The sequence below is a fragment of the Eptesicus fuscus genome, chromosome 7 (assembly GCF_027574615.1).
Source record: "Eptesicus fuscus isolate TK198812 chromosome 7, DD_ASM_mEF_20220401, whole genome shotgun sequence".
Lineage (NCBI taxonomy): Eukaryota > Metazoa > Chordata > Mammalia > Chiroptera > Vespertilionidae > Eptesicus > Eptesicus fuscus.
Genome location: NC_072479.1, coordinates 87,130,031 through 87,155,027, shown reverse-complemented (window position 1 = coordinate 87,155,027; position 24,997 = coordinate 87,130,031). Strand labels below are relative to the sequence as shown.

Below are 24,997 nucleotides of genomic sequence, written 5' to 3'. Positions count from 1 at the left end.
CCCTTAGTCCTGGCCTCGAACATCTCTCCAAATAGCTTTTCCCGTGCTCACTCACATCAGTAGCTCCACTGCCTCTGATCCTTTTACATGAATTTATTTCTATACAAGGTTCTAAAAACACCTCTTGGTTTGTACATAAGTTTTTTCTTCATTTTAAATTGCTTTATAACAACTGGTTTCCTGACTTTTTTTTCCCCCCATTTTCTTTTCTCTGAAATCTGACATGATTGCGGGGGGGGAGGGGGAAGACAAAGGAAAATAAAAATGTCATTGGTCAGAAGACAGGGTGGGGGAGGGGGAAAGGGACAAAAATAAACAAAAGATCAAATATGAAAATTCTCAGCGATAATGCATTTATAAACACAGAAATGGTTACAACAAAAATGGCCGTGATGAGTGGGTATATATATACTTATATATATATATTTATATATAAATCCGTGTCCAGCAACTGACCGTGGCACCTAGGAAGCTAAGTCCAGTCCTTGTGTTTGCCCTGAACTTTCCCTTCTGTGCAACACTCCTTTGTTTGGGATTTCACAAAGCTCCCACAGCTCCTTAAGTTTTGGGATGGGGAGGCTGAGTATAGGGCCTTGGTTGGCAGAGAAGGGGAGAAGCTCCAAAGAAAACCATATCCCACATTTCTAAGCCACGCTCGACCATTTGGGATCACCGGCCCCTTGGGGACCACATCTCAGCTCATGCCCCTTTACAAATAAAGGGAGTCTGACCCCCACCCACATCTCCTTCCTCCAGCATTCGGTAGGAACTGAAGTGAAACCATGAGGGGGAAATGGCTCCCAGTGGTCAGGGCACATGAGAAACTTCTGTTCTTACACAGGCAAGATTGGATCAGGAGGCTGGTTGCATTTAGGGCTTTCTTCTCTCTGGTATCCGGGAGGGCCAGCCTCTAGTCTTCTATCCGCCTCAACTTTGACGATTATGAGGGTAAGGGGAGAGTGAGTGCCCATAATGGAAACGTTTCTATGAGGTTATAGCAAATCCCCCCCTTGAGCACCAACTCCCAATTTTTAAAAGCTATGCTTAGGAGGGAGGCTGCTGGATTACACTACCAGCTCAGTGTTCCTTTGCCAATCAGGAGGGCTGATAATCCCTTTGAAGAGGAGTTGAAAATAAGGATGGTATCCTGTGAAGGAAGGCTGTGCCTGAGGCCCAAGGAGAGGGAGCCAAGGCCTGTCAAGGAAGAAGACGTTTCCCACCAAGAGAAGTTAGAGGAGACCAGAACTTCTTCTCCCTTTTCCCAGTGGGGTGGCAGCACAGGTCTCTATGAGCTGGCCAGGTGCTCCACCTGGATGGTGCTGGTGGTGACAGTGAGGCAGATGTCCTTATGATGCTCCGCCGTCTTATAGGGGGTCAGGTCAAAAGAACACTGGGGTGGAGGGTTGGGGTTGCTGTCCCCACCACCCCCACCCTGGGGGGCTGCCCCAGGGGACTGGAAGTGTGGTGGCTGTGGTTGCTGCTGCTGCTGCTGTTGCGATGCCTGGGAAGCCTGGGCTTGGGCTTGGGCTTGAGCCTGGGCTTGGGCTTGGGCTTGGGCTTGAGCCTGAGCTTGAGCCTGAGCTTGGGCCTGGGCCTGGGCCTGGGCCTGGGCCACTGCTGCCGCTGCTGCCGCTGCCTGCACTTGTTGCTGGAGATCAGGAGGGTTGTGTTTGCGCATATGTTTCATAAGGTACGTTTCCTGGGAGAGATGGTAAAAAAGAGTTGAGGGGGGAAAAGAGAAGAAAAGAGGTTACTTCTAACTAGCATCCTGGGCTCTTACTTTAAATAGAGCAGTACTTACACTCAGATATATTCTGAAGCCATGGGCAAGTTCACCCCACGAGCCACTTTCAGGGCTCACTAATGGCTAGAAAGGAGTGGGGGGTCCTTTAGAGCAGCAGTTGCCAACCTGTGGTCCCCGGACCACTGGTGGTCTGTGAGGTCCGAAAGGTTGGTGACCGCTCCTTTAGAGTCACCATGGACATTCGATTGGCACAGGAAAAGGCTGTCATTTTCTCAAAGGTCCTTGAATGGAACAACTTTAAAACCCTTTTCTGGAGTCTAATGGAAATATGTAACTGAAATCTTTCTCCTCCCAAATTCTCAAGTTGCTTTATTTTGCCTTATGTTCAAGTAAAATAAAGAATCATTGCTTAACGATTTCTATAGGCTTAAGGAATCAGGCATCCCCTAAATTCTTCAGCTATGGGTCTGTTTAGTTTTTGTTCTGTCTGATTCTGTAAGTTGGAGCTAGGGAAACAGCAGATTCACTGCAACAGGTGAAGTGGATTATAGTCTACAGGCCTATGAGAAAGGAAAGAGAAGACACTGAGCACTCACCGACGTATATGCCCGACTACAGATAGTACAGGTGTACACCTTGGCATGCTTCACTGTATGCGTAGATAGGTGCACCTCTAGTGAGGCTGCGTCTGTGTACGCCCGATGACAGTTGTGGCACTTGAAGGGTTTATCTTTGTTGTGCTGCCGTCTGTGGGACTGAGAAAATTGGTAGAAATGAGGATGAGTGTATTGGACTTTTCCCTCTTGCCTCCCAAGTTCTCTCTCCTTCTGAAGGCAGTAGAAATTGCTTCAAATGAAACTTCAGGAGCCACAGGCTAAGAGAAGAAGCATACCTCATGCAGCACAGACCAGGATCCTGAAAGTCAGAATGATGACTATGCCTGGTCCCACTAGTCCAGTGGTTCTCAAAGTGAGGTATGGGGATTGTTAGGGAATACCAAGACCTTTTTAGGGGACCTATCTATAAAGTCAAAACTATTTTCAAAATAATAATAATGTTGGCCTTTTCACTTTCATTCTCTCATGACTGTATGAGATTAAATGATGCATAATATTGCAATAGATTGAACACAGCAGACACGGCAATCTAGCCATCTTCTGGTAAGCCATACATTAAAGAAATGTGAAAAAATGTAAAACAATACCATTCTTCTCACTAAATTTTTTGGGGTGTGTGTGTGTTTGGGAATGTTATTTGTGTTTTGCAATGGGTTTGCTATTTTTTAAATGAATTACTAAATATCTTCTCCAGTTTTCCAGTTTCACAATATCTATGTAGACAGATATTACCCACATCAACAAAAGCTCTTTGGGTTCCCCAATAATTACTACAAGTACGAAGGGGTCCTGGAAACATTTGAGAACTGCTAGATTAGTCAAATGGCACTTCGACCCCGAGTCTTAAAGTCAAGGCCTCATGCTGAAGGAGGGAAGTTTACCTGCAGATTGGAGAGCTGTGTGAAGGCTTTCTCACAGCCTGGGTGTACACATTTGTATGGTCTGTCACCGGTGTGGATTCTGCACGGGATGAGAAAACAAGAAAGGGAAAGGATGTCAGCAAGGCCACTTGGGGATTGGCTCCTTAACAAGCCTCCTCAAGGACACTCCTGCCCTCCCACAGGAGTGGGAGTAGTATGAGATGGATCTCCAGGATGCCTCAGCTGCTCTCTGACACGGATCAGGCTGTAGTGCCTGATTTCTGCTCATTGCCTGCCATCACTCAGCTCAAGATGGGCTCCTCTCTGCTGGGGGAGGAGGGATGGGTGGCATAGCAGCCCAGGGACAGGCAGTTCACAATCTGGTATACAAGAAAGCCCTTACAGTAACTGTCTCTGATGAATGCTCAGAAACATAAGGTCAACACAATGGTAGGGCAAAAAGAAACACGTAACACTTTTTCCTTGGCCTTCACTATCCAATTAGAAACTATCTCTTCAACCTCAAGCACTACTCCCAGAGAAAGTCCTAGTGTCAAAGAAAAATACAGAGTTATGATAATTGTGGAAAGTATCAGTGATATGAATACTTGTACAAACTCCTTCAGGCTTTTCCCAGTACAGCCCCCTACTGGCAGGAAATGTCTAGTTTATTATCAATTTGACCTCTTTCACAATCTCTACTGGGACCTCTACTGAAATGAGCCAAGGACTTGAAGGTGCATGAACATCTGTTCCTCATTAGGGACTTCAGAACCATCTTTGTGGCCAAGTGGTTTTCTGGACCTCTGGTATAAACTCTTGAAAATATCACAGGATTTGTCTCCTTGTGAGGAAAGCACGATGTCTGACCACTCCTCTTCACAAAGCACGATGTCTGACCACTTTAAGATCACCACATCCAGAAGCAGCCAGGTGTCTATTAAGAGTCTGGACTCCACTTCAACTTGAGATACATTAAAGGACATCAATTCTAGTTGGCAGGCCCACTTCCTCCTAGTCACTCCAGATTCATGGTAAAACAGTAGACATCCTTATGAAGTATGAGCTTTTTCACTGTTTGTGGCTCTTTAAGATTTAAGACATGTTTGGTTTTGTTCTCTACTCCTGGCATCCCTTGGAGCTTGCTTGTTGCTTTGTCACCAGGCTGGTACCCAGCTAAAGTCTGTATATCCCATTCATAAGCAGTGCTCTAAGGACAAGAGGTAACATCTTCAAATGCCCCAGCTTTGGCATCAAGGAGAAAACCTTGCAAGATGTGTGCATGGGTATATTCAAGGAAGGAAATGAGGAAAATAAAGTTGTCTCTGCTCCAGATCAATCTCTTCCTCCCATGCATCCAGGAATATCAGTCACTGCATCTCCCCAATGTAGCTTTTGCCTCAGAAAGGCTCTCTCTGAGCATCCATGTATTCCTCAAGCTCCATGTTGCTGCTTGTTCTTTTTCCCAGACGCCAGTCGTGTTCTCCTCCAGCCAGGTCTCTCCTCCAGCCAGGTTTCTCCCCCGCCCCCCGCATGCGGGTTGTTGTGTGTGTCCGGGGCGGGGGTGGGAAGGGCATGCCAGCAGGGCGGGGGCAGTAGCCCGCCACTCTCCCTTACCGTGTGTGCTGCTGGAGGTGGGAGAGCTGGCGGAAGGCCTTCTGGCAGTAGGAACAGTTGTAGGGCTTGGCCCCCGAGTGGATACGGAGGTGCTGAGCCAGGTAGGAGGTGTTGGCGAAGCTCTTGGAGCAGTGCGGGCACTTGTGGGGCTTGATGGTCTCCGTGTGCATCTTAGAGTGGATCCTGCCGGAGAGGAGAGGAAGGAAGGGGGGAGGAGGAAGCAGTTCGATACCACGGGCTCAGCTCTCTGCTGGGTGAAATGATGTTGCTTGAGGGATGAGAACACCCCCTCCTCCCTCCTCCCAAACACACTCCGGCCTGGAGAGGCTAATGACGAGGACACCAAGATCTAGGTTGTTGCTGATCTTAAGTCGGTGGCTAGAATGGCAGTGAGATGATGAAGAGCTGCAACCCCTGGCTCCTGGTAACCTTAAAGATTTCAGTTTCGTCAACCCTCCATTTGGTGCTAAGGTTACACACTCACCACAGATACCCTGCTTCCAAACTGTAATTTGAACAAAGACCAATACCGCCTGTTCCCCATGGACCTGAAGTTGAATGCACACCTTGGCTCTGAACTGAAGCATATAGTAAATGCAGGGCCTGCTCTGCAGAAGATTTCCAAACACAGACACAGAGAGAAACCACAAAAATCGTTCCAGACTTTGGGATTGAAGACCACAATTTTCCAGGCCCCCCACACCAAACTCCTAAGACATAGTTTAATTTTCACAAACAGTAATGGGAGAGAATTGAGGCTCCCAAAGGGCAAAATTGAAAAGGAAACGTGTGGAGGGAACAACAGGCACTGGCAACATGGTCTCAGGGTGGAGGGGTTCAAGGCCAGGTAGAGGGGTAAAATCAAGAGCAGCCTTACCGGGTGTGCTGCTGGAGGTGAGATAGCTGGCGGAAGGATTTCTCACAGAAGTTACAACTGTAGGGTTTAGCCCCTGAGTGGATACGGATGTGCTGGGCCAGGTAGGAGCTGTTGGCGAAGGTCTTGGAACAATGTGGGCACTTGTGGGGCTTGGTCTCGGTGTGTGACTTGGAGTGGATCTGCATCTCCGACTTTGAGTAGAATGTCAGTGAGCACATCCGGCACCTGGGCCAAGTGAGGGCAGCAGTTAGAACCTTTCCCACCAAGAGGGCATTGCTGAACCCTCCCCTCCACTTCCAAAGAAGCCAACCTTTCTGATCTCTCTCTTATTCCCACTACATTGTAAGGTCCATGAGAGGAGGAGCTGTTTTATTTATTTTTATAGTTGAAGCTTCTAACACAGCCCAGTACAATATAAATACTCAATACATATTTGCTGAATAATTGGATTCCCAAGTGTGTACAAAAACAAGAATTCAACCAAGGAAGTCAGGAAAATCTTATTATGGGCTTTGGCTGATGTGAATTTCGCTGGGCTAGGATCATCAGCTAACTTCTGTTTTCCTTCTGCCTATAATTTTAATTTTAAAGAACTCTTTCCTTCAATCCCCCATGTAAAAAGTACATCCATCAGGTATTCCTCAAGCTCCTGAAATGATGAGGACAAACTGACTAGATTACCCTGGTCTCCTTTCCCATCTTCTTCAGATACAGCCTTCTCTCAGATTTTCTATTTCCTTTTTGCCATGATTTCTAGAGGGATGGGGGTGGGGAAGTATCAGAATTTCAGTACTTGGGAGGGGCTTTTCCAACTCATGTTTATCTGGTCTCCATCCTGTATCTGATGTTTCAGGAGCCAACCACCCCCACCCCCTAGGCAATCAAGTGAAAACCACTTTTGCAATGAGCCAAGGTATCTGTTAGGAGTGGGTTGTGTCCCTCAAATATGTAGGAGAAAGAGATTTGCAAAACACCAAGCTTCTGTGCTAAGCCTTTCCTCTTTCCTCAAACACGGAGCCAACATTAGCACTTTGGGTTGACATCAATAGAATCTGAATACACTTTTATTCATCCCCTGAGTTGGTAATCTTCCTGCTCTGACACTGTCCAACAATACCAAGTAAGAAGGCCTCTGAGGACAAACCACAACTATTCAGACATTATTGGATAAAAGGTGTTTATATGTGAGCTAGAACCCTAACATTTCTAAACAAGTCACCAGTGTACAACGTGGACTGGTAGAAAGGGCAATAGCCTAGAAGCCAGGTAACTGGGACAAATCCCTCTTCTTTGGGTCCTCCCAATTTATCACTGTAAGCGGGGCTTGGGATGGTGTGAGGGATGATTTCTACTTTTTCCTGATTCTAGGAGAATCTCTGGAGAATAACTGAGATCAAGGCTACAAAGAACTCTGAGCTCCTCAGAGAAAAAGATATCACTGTTAGCTGGGGTATGGTTTCTATTAATGCTTCTATTAAAATTCTAATCATTAAGGCCAATTTCGTTGACTTTAGTTACTTGATAAATCTGAAGGAAACTAAATTACCAGTTTACCAATCCCTGACTATTATCTAGGATGCCCAACCATTGTAGAGGAGATGGGGAGGTTCTGCTTATAGGTAGCACAGTCTAATGGACACAGCCAATGGAAGACACCCAACAGGAAATCTGGACACCTAGGCTCTCTACTCAGGGTTCAGTTATAGGATTGCTCATCAATCCAGACCTTAATTTTCTGGTCTGTAAATAGAGAGATAAATTAAATATCTGCCTCTACAAGGGCCAGCAAACAGAACAGTAAAAAGTAAGCCAGTGTTCCCTAATAATAAAACTCATTGCGCTGGCTGGTATGGATCAGTTAGTTGGGTGTCATCCAGTGCACCAAAAGATTGCCAGTTGGATTCCCAGTCAGGACACAAGCCTGGGTTCGGGCTCCATCCCCAGTAGGGGGCATACAGGAGATAGCCGATCGATGTTTCACTCTTACATCAATGTTTCTCTCCTCCTCCCTTCCTGGTTAAAAATAAATAAAAATATCTTTTAAAATAATAAAACTGCATTAATGTTAACAGCACCAGTGTGATGGCTGCGTTCATGCTACTATAGTTTCACTAAGACTGAGGTTAGGAACTGGACACATTGCCACTTGGGTGGGGAATTGAACTAAAGATACAAAATAATTTCCCTTGGTTACTAAAACTTTTTAAAAGTGGAACAATACATTCATTTTAACTCATTTAGCTAGTATATATGAGTGCTGTTTACATCCTTAATATGAAACTAATTATAAAAGAAGAAATAACCTTCATCGAAGTTTTCCACTAGACAAGAATCCGCAAAACTTAAATTAATCGATAATGGACTGGCAACATAACCAGCAGTCTCAAAAGGTACTAAGTATAATAATGATGATAATAATAAGAGTTTGCCATTTGTTGTTGTGCCTTATATTGCCAGGGAACTTTGTTTCCACCCCTCACAACAAGCTAGCAAGCATTATCCCTGTTTTATAGAAAGGAACACAAAGGCTCAGAAAGGTTAAGTAATGTGCCAAAGGACAAACAGTTATTTACTATAAAGCTGTGATTTCAGCCTAATTTAAAGGTTCCTCACACTAGAGGTATTCAAGGAAAGGTTGGACAGTCATCTTCCAGGAATGTTTAGAGAACTAAAGCTTAGGGGAGAGACAGCATAGGTGACCATTAAAGTATTTCCAACTATGAAATCTTATGAAGCTAAATAAGAGTACAAGTCCTTTAATGCAGTGTCGGGTAGTCGAAAAGAAATCTGATTTAGGCGAGTTGTGGCAGTGGACAGTTAGCGGGGCAGAGAAAAGCCAGCTTCCCATATAACTGGGTGCACAGCTCCAGGAGAATCTCATATTCAACAAGAGAAAGGTGCCCCTTTGGAGGCATGAAATACAATGGCCTTGCTTACAATAACTATTCTGAATTATCATCCCATTTTTTCCCCTAAGATGCTCAAAAACAATTTCAAATACTCTGATTTTTTTCTCAAAACAGTTCCACAAGACAGACGAGGGCCATGATTGACCTTCCATTTTACAGACAGGAACTCTTTAGTCAGAAATAAGTTGACCTGTCCAGAGCAACAGAACCCAATTCCCCCAATACAGTCAAATGCCACCTGCCACAGGAATGGATGTGGTTGACCCACATATGCATCGAAAGAGGGATTCTTAAAAAAAAAAGAAGAAGAAGAAGAAAGAGGGATTCTTTGTGATTAAAAAGATTCCATTGGAACTTCAGAGTTCTGAGTTTCTGAAGAAATCCTGTCCATCTAGAATATAATTAGTTGCCCTTAAATTTCAGAGTTCTCTTTAGTCACCTAGGAATAGGGCCGTCAAGAATTCCAAAAACATGGAGGGTGTAGAAAATCCCACCAGGGCTTCCTTTTAATTGTGTATTCACATTTCTTTCCATATAAACAATTTGGGAAGTCCAGAGATAGCTTTAATGTAGGTCCAAAAAACTAATAAACAAGAAAACCTTGGCAGAATCAGAGGACCCTGATCGATGTGAAGGGATCCACAGGGTGACAGAGAATATGCCCTCCCTCCACTACTTCTAACACAGCAAATTTTGTATAGGTGAACCTCCATGTCACAATGACCTCACTTTAAGCAAATACATAAAAATCCAGATTTCTACAAAATATATTTAAGAGGGATTTTCATTTTGTGAAATGATATATAAAATAATGCCTTTAAATTAATCAAACTTATCAGGTACCTTTATAATATGATATGATGTAAACATTTTCCAGGAACACTTTTATTGTATAAAGTGGGATATACCTGTAATAATAAAGCTGCAATGAACTTTCAGATTATAAACTGAATTCTGTAGTGCTCTACACTTTCTGCATAGCAACACTCCCCTCACTTTCACTTACAAAGAGGGATTTAAATTCTCTGTAGTTGTGGCTGCTCTCTACAAAAGTGTACAACACAATAATAAATGCTAACTACTTTTATCTCTTTTGAAGTTCCCAACATTTCAAATCTTATCTGAAATATACTCCCAACAAATGGGAGGCAAAAACAGAATTCTCCCCATTTTATAGATGAGGAAACTGAGGCCCAGAGAGGGGGAAAGGACTTGCCCAGGGTCACACAGCAAGTTCGTGGTGGAGCCGGGAACTGAATCCATGAGCCCAAGGCTCTGTCCATTTCCTGTGCCGCAGTTCCCTTCGCTCCTAAAATGGGAACAACATTGCCCATCTCGGTACACTAAGGACAGACCCAGTCTCCCAGCCATGCATATCTGCCCCTGTCTGCGTCAAAGCTGTGGCAGTGGTTATCCTACTCTAAACACTGGGACCAAACTCCCCAAACCCACTAGGGCCCTTGATAGGTCTGAGGGAATTAAAAGATTTCCAATGTTCAAAGGACAGGGAAGTTTGCTTATGTAATTATTTTTGTACAGTATCACATGCAAATATAATGCTTTTTGGCCATGGACAACTTAAAGGCAGTCAAGAATCAAAATGACTTCCATGAATCAGAGAGTAAGCAGTCATTTTATAAGCATAAGTGGGGGAAGGGAGGCATCTTATTCCTCCCACCTTTTTATATAGACCCCTCCCACTATCCCAACCATGCAGGGTCAGGCTGGCTCAATGCACAAATATGGCTCAAGGACCAGTGGATGGCATACTGGTGAGGGGCTTACCAGAAAGGTTTCTTGGAAAAATGGGAATTGAAAATGCAGAAAGCAAAAAGGAGCTGGAGATAGAATCTCAAACCCAGTCTAAAGCCTCATTACAAGAAAGACCTCCATTATGCCACTCAAAAATAACTCAATGCTGATGACCCCAAAGGGTGTCCATCCTGGGGGAAAAGGCACCAGAGAAGTGCTAGAAGCTCTACATTCCTGCCCCATGGCAAAACACCTGCATGCATGTGGCTCTGAGGTGGAAAGCTGGCAGAGCATACAGCCTGATTAGGGGCAAGACACAGATAGGGTAGGGAAGCTGAGACAGGGATCCTCACCCCATCCTGCCCCAGGATGACTCATACCTATAGGTCTTGCCGTCTTTCTGATGGTCATCATCATCCTCAGGGGAGAGGACATAAGGGTCGTTCATCTCGGGCAACCCTGATTCCAACATCCGCTTCTTCTTTCGGCCCCGGTGGGGCTTTGGAGCCACACTGCCACCTCCACCTCCACCGCCGCCTCCTTCCTCTGTTAGGGTTGATGATACCTTCTTGGAGAGGTCAGGGACCACCTGCAGGGCTTGTGAGCCAGGGGGAAGAGCTGAGACAATCATGGGAGCCGAAATGGGGAAGGTCTGAGCTGATGAGGCTGTGGTCACAAGGGAGCCTGAGGGGGACGTGATTACCAAACCAGGACCTAGGATTGGGAGAAAAAGGAGATGGTGTCACGTTGTCCAGTTCTGATCCTAATCCTATTTCATTTCCCCAGATCATTGTCTAATTAAACCCTTACCACCTCCCCAGCCCAGAGTATATAGGAAACCCCAAACCCTGTAGAAAAATAATGGTCTCCTAACCCCTGTCCCCACCCCAACCCCAGTAACAGTGAGATTTACCCCTTGATTGACTCCCTTCTCTTCTCCACCTCTGAGAACAGGAGACTCCTTGATTCAGAGAAGGAAAGAATGTCACCTCCTCAAAGGCAGGGACCGCATCTTCTACTTCTTTGTATCCCCCACAATGCCTAGAGCATTGCTAGGCACACAGTAGGCTCTTAATAAAAATTTGATTGAGTAATCAAACACATTTCCCACTCCCCATGTTGTTGGAGCCCTCCAGCCTGGGGTACTGATCATGGAAGATCAACACCTCAGATTGGAGAAGAGCAGAGTTGCTCACCAGCAGTCATTAATCCTGTAGACGGCACAGGGACCACCGTGATATTCTGGGTAACGGATGCCTGGCTATGTGGGGTCAGCTGGTCTGACTTTGACTCTGTGTCCATACTGATGCCTGAGGGCAGGGACACTGAGGCAGGCACTGTCAACAAGGTGGGGTAGTGGGGTGGAGCCAGCCCACAGCCCTTCTCTGGCAACAGCTGATCCTTCATCTTGTTGATGAACATCGTGTTCTCAATCTGAAAGAAATGGAAAAGGAAGAAAACAAACTGATGGTCACCAGATGGGAAGGGGTAGGGGAATGAGCAAAAAAGGTGAAGAGCACTAGGAAGTACAAACTGCCAGTAATAAAAATAGCTACGGGATATAAAGTACATCATAGAGAATATGGTCAATAAAATGATAAAATAACTTATAAATGGTGCCAGATGAGTACTAGACTTATGGGGAGTAGGGGGTCACTTTGTAAATTACATACATGTCTAATCACTATGATGTACACCTAAAACTATTATGTCTACTATAATGATAAATAAATAAATAGGAGGGGAGGGAAGTGGCCTTTTAAGGAAGATTCTGATTTTGTCTGCTCCCTAATCACTTAGCATTGTCCTTGGATATTAAGGAATGATAGTTATTATCTTTGTGTTTCCAGAGAGAAGCCAAACAGAAACACTATACAATTCTCAGTGATGGGGACTGATGAAAAAGCAGGTGGTTTGTCTTGCTTCAGTCTTCACCTGCTTCGTCTCCGAGTAGCAAGTAGAACTTACTACTCAGCGTTGAAAAAAGTACACCATGGGGGAGGAGCAAAAAAAAAGCAAACCCCACCTACCTGTCCTGAGACTGTGGGGATAGAAGGCCAGAAGTATGGGTTAGAATTGAAGTGAGATTCTTCCATTCTACCTGAAGAAAGAGAGACCACATCACACTCAGGAATAAATCTGAAGCTTAGCAATGGAGAAGTGGAGATGAGGAGTTCCTGATTTCTTCTTTGACAACATGGCTGGGAATTAGTGGTCAAGACCTTAGGATCTAGCATATTAGTCCCATTGGTCAGAATCACTCAGCACTATACTCCTATCCAACAGAGGCTATCCTAGTTAAGATGCTGATGAAAGATGCTGATGAAGTTACCCACAGAATGTTTCCCATATCCCAAGAAAACAGAATTGGTATTACTTTCCTTCGCTGGATAAAAGAAAGAAAGAAAAGAAACTGAAGTCATGAGAGGGAAAGGAATGTGCCCAAAGTCCCACAAAGCAAACTACTGACTAGCTTCAAACAGCAGGGTACCTATCACTGTTCCTCTTTTCCTTTGTTCCGTAAATTCTCCTTCCTTGAAATAAAACATTTCTGACTTTCAAGCGACAAATCTATAGTTCTAGGAAGCTTGAAAAGGTTCTAGGTCAGAACACAAAATGCCCAAGGGAATTAAAGAATGAAATGGGCAGGAATCAAAGTTAAGGTATTTTTTGTGTACCATATGATACCTGGGGACCACACCGCACCGATCCCAAGGTCTAAGAACATCCATGGTGCTACACTGGACACCACACATGTTGGGCTGAGCAGTGAGAACCCTAGGAGTTACCAGTTTAAAAAAGGGGCCTAGCACCAGCAGTAGCAGCAGCACCCCAGATTTCCACCTAAAGGGATGCACAATAGGGACAACAGTGGGCCAGAACACACATACAAAGCTCCTGCTCTGTAGTTCTCAAACACTAGGTTTCTAAGGGTTTGAACTTCAGAACTTGATTCTTCTCTGTGCAGAGATGATAATTAAGCTTAAAACTCTGGGAGTGAAGAATAATCAAGAAAAAGAATCACATTGCAAGTCACAGATGAGTACAGAACCGAGGCATCTCACCACTCACTCATTTTTACATTCTGATCACTTCTAGAAAGGCTTAATTGACAGTATGTTGGTCAAGAGTAGCTTCCCAAAATTTTGGACCAGGAAAGATCCAGCCCAGAAGAAAGCAGGTGAAGAGGGAGGATGAGACTGGTAGAATGTGGAAACAAGTAACAGCAGGAAATAAACATGATCACTCTGAGCCAAGAGCAGCCAAGCTTCAGGTGGGAAAGGACCTGTGACCTACAACTACAGGTCCTGCAGAGGAAATGCTGGCAGCAGATACCAGAGACACTAAAACCTGGAGGGTAGACTGAGCACAGAAACTTGGTTTCAAGTAGTGACTAAGGAAATAGGGAAGATCTTCAACAAAAGAAGTGAGGCATAAAGGATCTCTCTCTAAAAGTAACCCTGTTCTTATCTTTCTCCAGAAGTTTCATCACATTTTTTGCTCTACTAAACAGCACCTTCAATTTTCATAAATCCTATAAAGGGAAGAAGAATTGAATTTCAGCCTACTTTTTCCTAAACAGTAGCAAGGGAGAGAGGCAATGCACCGAATCTGTGACAACAGCTTCAAACAAATGAAGCTCAATATTAAATGACCGAGGATTGATTGCAGGTAAATTCCGCTCCCTGAGTTATAAAATACAATAAAGTCAGACAGTCTCCGAAACAGGTGCTGACCCTTTCCTCCCAGCATCAGGGGCCTCAGGTCCTCCTCAGGCAAGGTAAGTCAAGAAACAATCAAATTAGTTTAGGGGATCCAATCTTGCCAACTTTCTCAGAAGGCGGGGATCACATCTTGAACCTCTCCAGAGTCTCTAACACAGGACTCTTCACCCAGGAAAAAACTCCATATTTAATCAACTGAATGACAGTGGACTCCACACATTCAGATTTTGAAAATACTCCAAGGGGTTCAAATCTTAACTCACAACCCCACTTTGTCTAACATTCCAGCTGAGAGAAATGAAATAGCAAGAGTGGTAATATATAAAAGAAATGTAGTAGAGAATTAGGCTAGAGAGTAAAAGAAAGGAGGGTCTAATATATAATATCCCTTTAAAGACTCAAGGAAATAAACACATTACGGACGTGAAAATTTAGGAAGGAGGAACTGAGAGCCTGAAAATATGAATGTCCTCAGATAGGATTCCTGTGACAAGGCCTCTCCCTCCCCAAAAAGATTGTATCTATTCATATTGTCCTACCAGTGACTCAGGTGAAGCAGTTCCTGAGGGAACTAGGGGGCATACAAAGTGATGTGGTGGACAATATCACCACCACCATCACCACTGACATCTATTAAGTGCTCAGTATGTTCAAGATACTGTTCTAAGCACTTCACAACTTCACATCATTTAACAATTCTATTAAGTAGGGTACTGTAATCCCATTTTTCAAACAAGGAAACTGGAGGCAAAGAGTAAATAACAGAGCAAGTTAGGGAAAGGGGTTCAAAACCATACAACTGAAGTACATACTCTCTGTCACTGTGATTTGATTCACGAAATAAAATTAAGAATATTTCCAGGAATGGACTATGCATTTTTCAGGTAGTTCTCATTAATGTTTTAAAAAATGAAGTTCTGATGACAGCAATTAAAGATGATATTCTCTGTCCACATCCTGTGAAAACTGATTAGCCACAATAACTGATTTTAGAATGATGGAGTCTGAGTAAAAAGGCCAGGCTGTCCGGAGGGGCCCCTCCACTCCCATGGATACCCAATCTATCACTCTGCTTTGGTTCCTAAGAGAACAGAGCTGAAGATCAGAACCACAGCTGGTCCTAGAACAAAATGATAAATGTGCTCTGTGGGCTTCTGATAAAAATGTCAGCCCAAAATGGAGGTTCATGGAGAGTATGTTAGGCCAACCAGAAGCAGTATTTGCCTGCATAATGACACCTGATAAATGCTGTAACGCTGTTCTGAAAAGGCTAACTTAAAACTCTGTATCCCTGAAATGAGATGAGATGGAGAATCAAGAAGGCTCATACCAGAAATACATATAAATGGGGCCTCCAGAGTTGTGTAACAGGGTACCCCTGGGACAAGATCACTCAAATACCTGTTTACTTTACCACTTATCCTCTTAACTCTTTCTGGCATGAAACTCTCAGCAAACTATCCTGACACCCAAGCAGGCATGCATTAACAGTCCAAAACCTTAAGAAATCCAATGATACTATGAGGAAATCTCATCTCTACAGAGCAGCAGTTTTGATGACTATGCCAATATACTAAAACAGCACTGGTTTACCCTAGACTGAGAAAACCTCTAGTATAGTCCCAAAGAGCAGGAAAGGAGGAAAAACACAGTAAGTGGGGAGAAGTATATCGGCAGATTGAAAATCTGGGTTCTAATTTCAACTTTACCACTGCACTGTTAATAAGAAGGGAGGTTTACTATGATTAAAGTTGGACAGTACTTTTCTTTCAAGAAGTTCAAGGAACTACATATTTATTTCTTTTTCAATCTCAAAAGAAATCTTGGAAGCACCGAGGAGATGAAGAAAAAGACAGTGTTACATAGCATCCATGAAACACATAGTAGGACTTGAACTCTTACACCAGAGCTCTATCCATCTGTCCATCCTTCCATAGTGCTACCAGCCATCCAGGAATAAAGTCACTGCCCCCAGCATGTGGTTTTTGTATACACGATGAAGACCACCACCTCCTTCCCGGTAGTTACCATTTTTTGCTGTTTTTCAAACACAGCATGATTTTCTTTTCTCAGATAAATAATATTCTCTTAACACAACCAACCTTTAGAAAAATCATGAAATACACCAACCACCTAGGAATCAAGACTTCTGGAATCTAATTTTAGGACTATCAGTGGATGACTGAATAACTTATAACTCTACTAAGTTTTTATTTGGGTAAAGGATGGAACAGAATAAACAAACCCCTTTAAAAAAATTCACACGGCATATAATTACGGAATGAAGGCAGCACAAAACAGGGAAAAAAAAATGCTCAAAGTACTCCTGAAAGGAACAAAGAGAAATATTTCCGTGTGATGAGAACTATTAGGAACAATTAGTGAAAATTATATAAAGACCACATAATTACAAAGGAACTACCCCAAAGTATCAGTTCTATAGCCTCCAGCTCAGTAATCACCAACTAGAAGCACTTATAAGAAATAGAGATGCAAAGAACAATCAATTCAAATTCAACTACAGAAAGAACTTGACTCACAGATCCTAGACATTTCTACTGAGCAAAACTGTTCCAAAATGCACAACTGCAGAAAGGTTGCAATATTAGTTAAGGGCCTGAAGTGAAGAAACAGAGAACCATTTTTAACTCAGTAAGCAGACAAAGTCTTTTTCTCGGGTCCTAAGGACATTCAAGGACTGTCCCAAAAGAATCTGGGGCCTTCCTACTACCTGTCAACTCTCCCAAGTACAAAATAACTCTGAACAGGTTTATCCCAATTCTATCGGAAAAGACCATCACACCACATCTATTTGAGACAAACAGGACCACTACCACCACAGAGCTGGCAATCTGGGCCATCACCATCTACCCCGGGCACTGCTGGACCACCATGCCCCGTATCCTGTGGGAAGAACAATTCAGTGGTTCCCCTTGCCCTGCCCATTCCACTATAAATAATGGATGTAGGCAATGTGAGGCAGGGGGGGGGGGGGAAAAGGCTGGGGTTCAGGGAATATGCACCTAATATTTAATCATGAACCTGGCTCAGAAACCTATGGGAAACACATTTTAAAAACCAGCCTGGAATTGATTCTTAGGAGACACATCTCTAGGATTATAAGCTCTGAACTCAAAACTGTCGTTTTCAGGCTACCTAAAACTCTATCACCATCAAATCTTGTATTTTGAATTCTTCATACAGTTTTACCCACTACAAACTACCTATGAACCTGTATTTTCCTGAAAACTTCACCCTGTCATATCAAATTCAAATAACTGCCATGGATTCAATCACTCAACAGATCCACTCCAAACACTAAGCTGTAATATTAAGGATATGGACCCCACTCTAAACTCAACCCTGCTGGTTCCAAATATCGGAAAGCAACTCCATAAGCTATGCCACAAGGACTATACTAGCAACTAGGGCCCATCTGTCCCCAAAGTAGAAATAAGTTTCTCCTTTGGACGCAATGCAGCGCTACTCCACAATTTCACGTGCACATTTCGTAATTCATTCCTGATGAGTACTGGTGGAAATGGAAGGTGATGGGGACAGAGACAACTTTTTACACAAAAACTTCCTGTGTACCCCCAAGAGGTAGTAGAAAAAGGTTGATTTTTCTCCCACAGCAAACACCAGTATTACAATTGCTATTACTCAAAGAATTCTGTCCTACTGTCTCCCAAAGAAACCTATTTCATTATGACCCCTTCTCCACCCAAAACCAGAAAAACCATTAACCCAAAATTGTCTTACCCTCTCTCTCTCTTCCTCCTGTTGTTTTATTCTTTCTCCTTTCCAGGGCTCCTGAACTTTCTGTAAACAAATTGTCTGGGTTACACGGGCCAGTTAAGGGTGCAGACACCAGAGAACTGTGGAGGAATTCTTTGACTGTCAGCTGTCAGTCCGAAAGGCAGGTGGACCCCAAGCCAACAATCCAAAAGTGCAAGGATATAAGAGCAGGAGTGCAGTGCCACCCCTATGTAGATACAAGGGAAAGAAATCTAACTCCCAGATACTAAGATGATCTCTATCACCAGTGTTTGGGTTCCACTCCTGAAGAAGACACTGATTCTTCTTCGATCCTCAGGGCCACAGGTAACCAGGGGCCAGAGAACAGAAGGGTTGGGAGAGAAAGGTCCCTGCCCTCAGGACTGGCTCAGAGGGGAAACTGGGGACTAGGGGGATGCACAAGCCCTTGTGTCAGGCACAGTGCCAGTTCAGGCCCAGCCACTTCCTCTGGTCTCCCCCCTCCACTTCGTCCCTGCCTACCAAAGGCCTTGCACCCAGAAGTACCTCCCTCGGGCTGCACAGTGGTCTATCTACTGAAGACCCCAGCTGTCCCCCCAACACCTTTGCTCCCTTGAAACAGCCCCTGGCAGCTTTCTCCTGAGGTCGCCGCCCACCCCTTCATCAAAGACCCTTCTTTTGGGACGTCCCTCCTTCTCCTCCAGGGAGCTGAACTCTGCCACCCACCAGACAGACACCCGCCCCCTAAGCCCCCCCATTCCTCCTCATCGCCCGCTCCTCCACAACCACTTCCGGTTCCGGGACGGACACACGTACAGTCACACCGTGAAGCCCCCCCTTCCACGCCCCCCCACAGCGAGAAGGGGAGGGGGGAGGAGCAGAGAGCTTGGCGCGCGCCGGCTGCAGCGGCGCGAGACTCACCCAGCGGCGACGGCAGCGGCGGCGCCAGAGCGCGGGAGGGGCGGCGTCGGCTGGGAGAGGCGGGAGCCGATTGGGGTGGGAGGACCGAAGGGGGCGAGGGGAGGGGGGGCGCGCGGGGGAGCGCGCGGGCACGCACTTTAGGCGCGAGACAGACCCACACACTCACACACACGGAATGCGTGCGAGACACCCGCAGGGCGGGGGCTCCAGGCAGTGGGTGGCCCCCTTTCTACCGCCCTCCCTCCCTCCCCCTAACACTCACCCGGAAGTGGTGCTGCCGCTAGTGCTCCTGAGAACCCCAATTCCTCCACGCCCCCTCCCCCCCTCCCCCCCACACACGGTCCAAGTTGAGCCGCCACAGAGAGAAGGCGGGAGCGCCGGAAACGAAAAAGGGGGGAGGGAGGGAAATAGCAATGTAGGGGGGGGCCGGCAATTGGGAAGGGGGGGGTGAATGCAAAGGTCGAGTCACTTCCGGAAACGGCAGAGCACATCCGGCGCCGCTCGCGCCAGGAATCCTGAGGACAAGTTACGCCGAGGAGGGGCGGAAGTGGCTTCGGCTCCGGGACCCGGTGGAACCTCCGTGGATGTGACGCCACAACGGAAGTGAGGGAGGGTTCTGCTGAGGGCAGAAGCTGAGCCTTCCTTTCCGAACGCCCGGCGGGCCCCTGGCTTCCGGAAGGGGCTTCTGGGGAAGTGGGAGGGCGGGATCGCGACCTGTTCATGAATTATGCATCAAGGTACGGATTCTTCACGACCAGCGTCCCGTCTCTGTTACCGCGGTGGGGGAATAGGCGATGTAGAAAGTTACCGGTTTTTTTGGTGTGTTTTTTTATGGTACTCTCAAGAATGTTTCAATGCTTTGAATATGCGGGTAAGGACTGGATGTGTCCGTTTTCTGAGGTTCCCACTTAGGCCCAGAGAGTCATAACCTCCCCCAGCCATCAAAATCCCACCCCGCCCTAGCCGCGTAGGCCTGCGGACCCAAGGGTGCCGAGTTCGAATCCGATCAAGGGCACCTACCTTGGTTGCAGGCTCCTCCCCCGCCCGGGCCCTGGTCTGGGCTCTTGCTGGAGGCAACCAATCCATGAGTTTTTCTCACATCGATGTTTCAGTCTTTCCCTCTCTCTTCCACTCCCCCAAAAATCCAATGGGGAAATATCCTCCAGTGAGGATTAACAACAACAAAAAATACGATCCCTCCCTGACCACACCCCTTACTCTCTGTTTTGGTCTCTAGGTTCTTTTTGCCCACGTCCACATCTCTGTCTCCCGACTCTGCTTCGCTTTTACACCTGGCACTCATCACTACCTGACATTGTATTTGTTTCCATCTCTTCCCACTAGAATACCGGCTTCGTGAGGGCAAGCTCTTTGAATTGTTTGCTGCTGTGTCCTCAGAGCCTGGCATTTAGTTAGTGGTCGGTAAACGTTTGTTGCATAAATGAACACTTAATATGAACTCTTTCAGGAAGCCTTCCCTGATTGCTCCAACCCATACCAGTGCTTTGCTCTGAATTCCTACAGCATTTAGTCTGTACCTTTCGTTGCTGTTTTATCTATTTCATACATGTGACTCTTCAGCAAGGTTGTCAACTCCTCAGGGAAGAAATTGTCTCATACATAGTATCTTTCCTGCTGCTTTGCTGAGCACGTAGTAGATGCTGAATAATTATACAGCAGTCACCCAGTTTTGCTTTCCGCTGTTTCTGTTACACTTGGTCAACTGTGGTCCAAAAATATTAAATGGAAAATTTCAGAAATAAACAATTCATAACTTTTAAATTACGTGCCTTTTTCAGTAGCGTGATGAAATCTCCAGCCATCCAGCTGAGTCTGGGACATGACTCATCCCTTTGTCCAGGCTCTCCAAGATGTACATTCACCTCACTCTCATTAGTTCCTTAGTAGCCATCTTGGTTATCAGATTGACTCTGGAGGTGTGGCAGTGCTTGTGTTCAAGTAACCCTTATGTTACTTAATAATGGCCCCAAAGCCCCAGAGTGGTGGTGCTGGCAACTCAGATATGGCAATTCAAAAGCCAGAAAGTGATTCCTTTAAGTGAAAAGGTATATATGGTCCAGCCTGCATTGCTCAGTGGTTGAGTGTTGACCTATGAACCAGGAGGTCATGTTTCGATTCCAGTCAGGGCACATGCCCGGGTTGCAGGCTCGATCCCCAGTCAGGGGCATGCAGGAGGCAGCCGATCAATGATTTTCTCTCATCATTGATGTTTCTCTCTTCCTCTATGAAATCAACAAAATTTTTAAAAAGAATAAGGTATGTATGTATAGGAAAACACACATTTTATGTATATGTGTGTGTGTGTGTATATACATATATACATATATATGTGTGTGTATATATACATATATGTGTGTATATATACATACACACATATACATATATGTGTGTATATGTGTGTATATATATATACCATACCATCCCCTGGGGGCCTTAGAACTTATCCCATGCAGATAAGGAGGGACTACTGTATGTTATTTGAGTAAATGAATGCTGCCACTAGCCTGCACCCTGATTCAGCTCTGGATTCAGCTCTTGGCTGAAATAGAATTGAAGTCCCTCCTACTAACAGAAACAGCCCCTTGGTCAGAGGGCAAAATAACCCTGAAATAACTATAATGCCCATTTTACAAATAATGAAAATAAGACTGAAGATTTAGGTGATTTTTTCCCCCCAAGATCACAGCAATGAACTAGAAAAGAACATCTAAAAATAAACATAAATTAAATGTTTAAAAGATATGTATCTTTGGCCTGTAATTATTTGTATAATTTTTACAAAATTAACCTTTATTGTTGAAAGTATTATATATGTTCCCTTTTTCCCCCCATTGACCCCTCCAGCCCACCCTACCCCCCAACCCCAGGCCTTCACCACCCTGTGTCCATGGGTCATGCATATATGCCTACAAGGTCTTTGGTTGATTACCTCCCACCCACCCCCACCTTCCCGCCCAGATTCTGCACTCCGTTGCTGTTCATATCTTTTTTTAAAGTATCTAATATTCTTATCACCTTTTGGGGGTCTGCACTGTCTGTGTTAACCTGGTAGCAACAGCTAGCAGGATAAGCGTCTTAAGGGCTCAGATGTGACCAGACCCAGTTGCTGAATGAGTTATAGAACAATGATTTGAGAAATGTTGAATTTGGGGGCTGAGAGAAAAGTGGGAGCAAAATAGTAGTCATCACTATAAGTCCTGGTTCTCTTCTAGTTCTTTCCCTCTTTACATTAACCGACACTCCCTGGGCCTCAGTGTCTGCAACTGTCAGTCCTGCTCTTGTTCTAAGAAGCAAGTCTTAAGTTCCTTGAACTCCTCAGAGAAAGCTTTAGAGAGATAAATGTGGGGTGTAGCGGGAGGAGGGCTGTTAATTTTAGCTTGGGGTTTTCCAGCTGGCACACTGTTACCATCTTGAATCACTTCCACACCCTGAGCTCTGCCTGGGAGATCCCTCCTCCTGGGGGCTTCCCCATTACTGGTTTGGTCTAAGCCACAATGGTAAGCATTCCAGAAAAATGCTTAAGAGAAGCCTGGCTGAGTCACTTAATGCACAGCTCAGAAGGCAAAGAAAGTACAGTGATGAGAGACCCTGGTCCCAGTAATAAACCAAGTGCCTGCGATCCAAGAACCAAAAGGGTAGTATAGTCATTGTTCATGTTCTTCGTCTGTCACTATGCAGTGACTCTCTGCTCTACCATTTATTGGCAGCCTTCTGAGGGCCTCCAAGGTCCCATCGTTTCATTTTCAACTCCATGAGAGAAAGGTTAGGATCTGTTCCCTGTGGGCTCAAGACTATTCCTGGTTAGCACGGCAGTGTGGTTTCGTTTGGGATAATTCCTTTAGGACAGCTCAGAAGACTAGGATGTCTCCTTTCTCCTCTGTCTCTCCACCTGACTTTCCATAGGGAAGAGAGCATTTAGGGAGAGGGAACAGGTGAGGATTTCCAGTGTTTTTCTGGTGTATTTTAATATATTTAAATTTAGAGAAACAGCAGTCTAATCAGGCAATAATTAATTCCCTCTTCATCAGGGACCTTCATGTGTGCCTTTTGCATATGGATGAGCCAAGGGTCACACTGTCCCTCTGAAGAGACAGTTGCTGAAGGTGACAGAGCTGAGTGTGCTCTCCAGGCACTTGAGCTCCTTCCCCTTCCGTCCTGTGCTTCCCCCTCCCTGCACCTGACAAGGACTAGATTCCTGTGGGGAAAGAAGAGAAAGGTTAATGAGGCTTCCTCTCCCATCCTCCAGGATTCCTCTCTCACTGCCCCCAACCCCTCCCATCAGCACCTCTTCCTAGACCCTCAGGTCCCATCCAGCCATCCCACCGACCAGCTACCCACTGGGATCTCTTCAGGCCCCACGGGGTTGCCTCTGAGCCCTCATCAGCAGCTTATTTGCTCTGTACCTCTGCTTTTAGTTGGTTTATCACTCCTTGGCCCCACTCTGCTTCTTCCCTCTGTCACAGTCTGTCTTTTTCTTAGGGAGCCTGACATCCCAAATACACACACTGCTCTGGTCCTGGGAAATATGCTGCCTCCTCCCCACTAACCTTTGTGCGCTGCATGGACTCAGTCTTACTTCCCTGAGTACACAGTCAAGCTCTCCAACACCTAAAACACACACCTACCAACCCATGTACATTCCTAATTTGAGCTACAAATATAAACACATGTATGCATACACAGCCCGGGGCAGCCCAGATGCCTTTTGGCATATTACAGTCTCCTCTCCTCCCTGGAGCTCCCCATTTCCAGGGAGCAAAGGGGGAACAGATGGGGGTGGGGAGAGAAATGGGACCTGGGTGGTTACCATGGCAACGGAGCCTAGCAACAGCTGAGAGGCTGATGTGTGTGGGCTTTTGCAGGGTTGTTACAAGAGCCAAACCTAGAATTGGGGGCTCAGAGGTGACTGATCCCAGCTGGGCAGCTTGGATCCCCTCCCCCCCCCAAACACACCCCTTGATTCCACCTCAACACCCTATCAGAGAAAGCAGAGTGGGGGAAGCTAATGAGTTAACTACAGGGCTTCTAAAGCTGCACAGCTTTTGGGGGGCAGGTTAGGGAGCATGGCTGAAAATAAACCAAGCAAGGCAGCCTCTTTCCCATTGCTCATTTTTCTCTTCTTTCACCTTTCACCCTCCATCTGTCTTATTAGCTCTCTCTTCTTCATTTTCTTGCTTCTCCATTGCCTGTCCTTCTATGTAATTTGCCCTTATTTTGTCTCCTTTCACATGGTCTCTCTTGACCTGCACTGGCAAGTAACAGGCAAGCCATTCTTCCAGTTTCTCTTGCTCTGTCTGCTCCTGATCAGGACTGCTCCCTTAGTTTCTCTTCCTTCCAGCTAGTCCTAAAGTAAAGCCCATGAATCCCAACTCCAGGTCAGAGCAGGCCGGTCACATTGGGCTGGAGGGGTTCCCGGGTTCATCCTCTTTCTCCCCCTTGGCTGCCCATCAATCACCTCTCCTCCCGTCCACTCTACAGGGCTCATAAGACAGAATCAGGGAACTCAGGTATCTTGCAAAGGCTTTATTTGAAAATTTTGAAACTTACATCCCACAAGAATTCAAGATTATCACCACAAGAAGAAAGAGATAATACAAAAATATATATCACAGCATAGGAGCCAGGTAAGAGAGGAAGAAGGAAGGTGGAAAAAATTATGAGAAGTAGGGACAAACCTGGGGGCAGGGGGGTAAAAGGAGGGAGAGTGGAAGAACAAAGGAGGGAGGGAAGGAGAGATGTTAAGGAGCCCAAGAAGGGGAGGGATAAATTGGGAGGTAGAGCTCCCAATGGCCTTGAACCAGCTGGCTCCATTCCCTGGCAGCCTCAGTGGAATTAGGGAGGCCCTTAGAGAGGCTGGGAAGTAGAGGACTGGCTCAGGGGGCTCTGAATTCCAGAGAGTGACACACACACAGACAGCCAGGACAGATAAGACAAAAGGGACTTAGGGGGAAGGGCAGGGCAAATGGGAGCCCCTTTCTTGGGTAGTGCAGCAGGTGACTCCCCAAAACCCATCTCCCAGACAACAGAACTTAGCAGTGGGGTGGGGGAGAAGAGTGGGGCCTCACTACCCTCATCCTTATGGGAGCCCTCAGGGTATGAGATCACCCATGGAGTGGAATGAGGGAGACAGTGAAACACATGACACAGAACAGGATGGGCCGTGACAGATGGGGGCACAAGGAGTCCCCAGCTCACCTC

General features: G+C 45.6%; 1 protein-coding gene across 15 annotated transcripts; it reads right to left on the bottom strand.

The window, feature by feature from the left end:
• Positions 1-336: 336 nt before the first annotated feature.
• Positions 337-19,095, bottom strand: ZNF384 (zinc finger protein 384). 15 transcript variants are annotated; one of them, XM_028150371.2, is made up of 13 exons: positions 19,041-19,094; positions 18,779-18,828; positions 17,864-17,923; positions 12,407-12,477; positions 11,573-11,810; positions 11,290-11,337; positions 10,757-11,090; positions 9,841-9,933; positions 5,716-5,940; positions 4,839-5,021; positions 3,243-3,321; positions 2,341-2,499; positions 337-1,699 (listed from the first exon to the last, which is right to left on the bottom strand). In XM_028150371.2, exons 4-13 carry the CDS (start codon positions 12,470-12,472, stop codon positions 1,286-1,288), a joined length of 1,839 nt encoding a protein of 612 aa, XP_028006172.2. In that variant the 5' UTR covers positions 12,473-12,477; positions 17,864-17,923; positions 18,779-18,828; positions 19,041-19,094; the 3' UTR covers positions 337-1,285. The 15 variants fall into 15 exon arrangements, with proteins under 15 accessions (XP_028006172.2, XP_028006179.2, XP_008143064.2 ...); XM_028150378.2 differs by lacking the exon at positions 18,779-18,828 and having other exon boundaries at positions 19,041-19,095; XM_008144842.3 differs by lacking the exons at positions 17,864-17,923; positions 18,779-18,828 and having other exon boundaries at positions 19,041-19,084.
• Between the last annotated feature and the right edge of the window lie 5,902 nt (positions 19,096-24,997).

Coding starts and splice junctions, on each gene's coding strand:
- ZNF384 (XM_028150378.2), bottom strand. CDS start 12,472: ATGGAAGAATCTCACTTCAATTCTAACCCATACTTCTGGCCTTCTATC. Junction 9,934..10,756: donor AAAGACGGCAAGACCTATAG/GTATGAGTCATC, acceptor TTCCCATTTTAG/GAGCGAAGGGAACTGCGGCA. Junction 2,500..3,242: donor CACAGCTCTCCAATCTGCAG/GTAAACTTCCCT, acceptor CAATTTTCTCAG/TCCCACAGACGGCAGCACAA.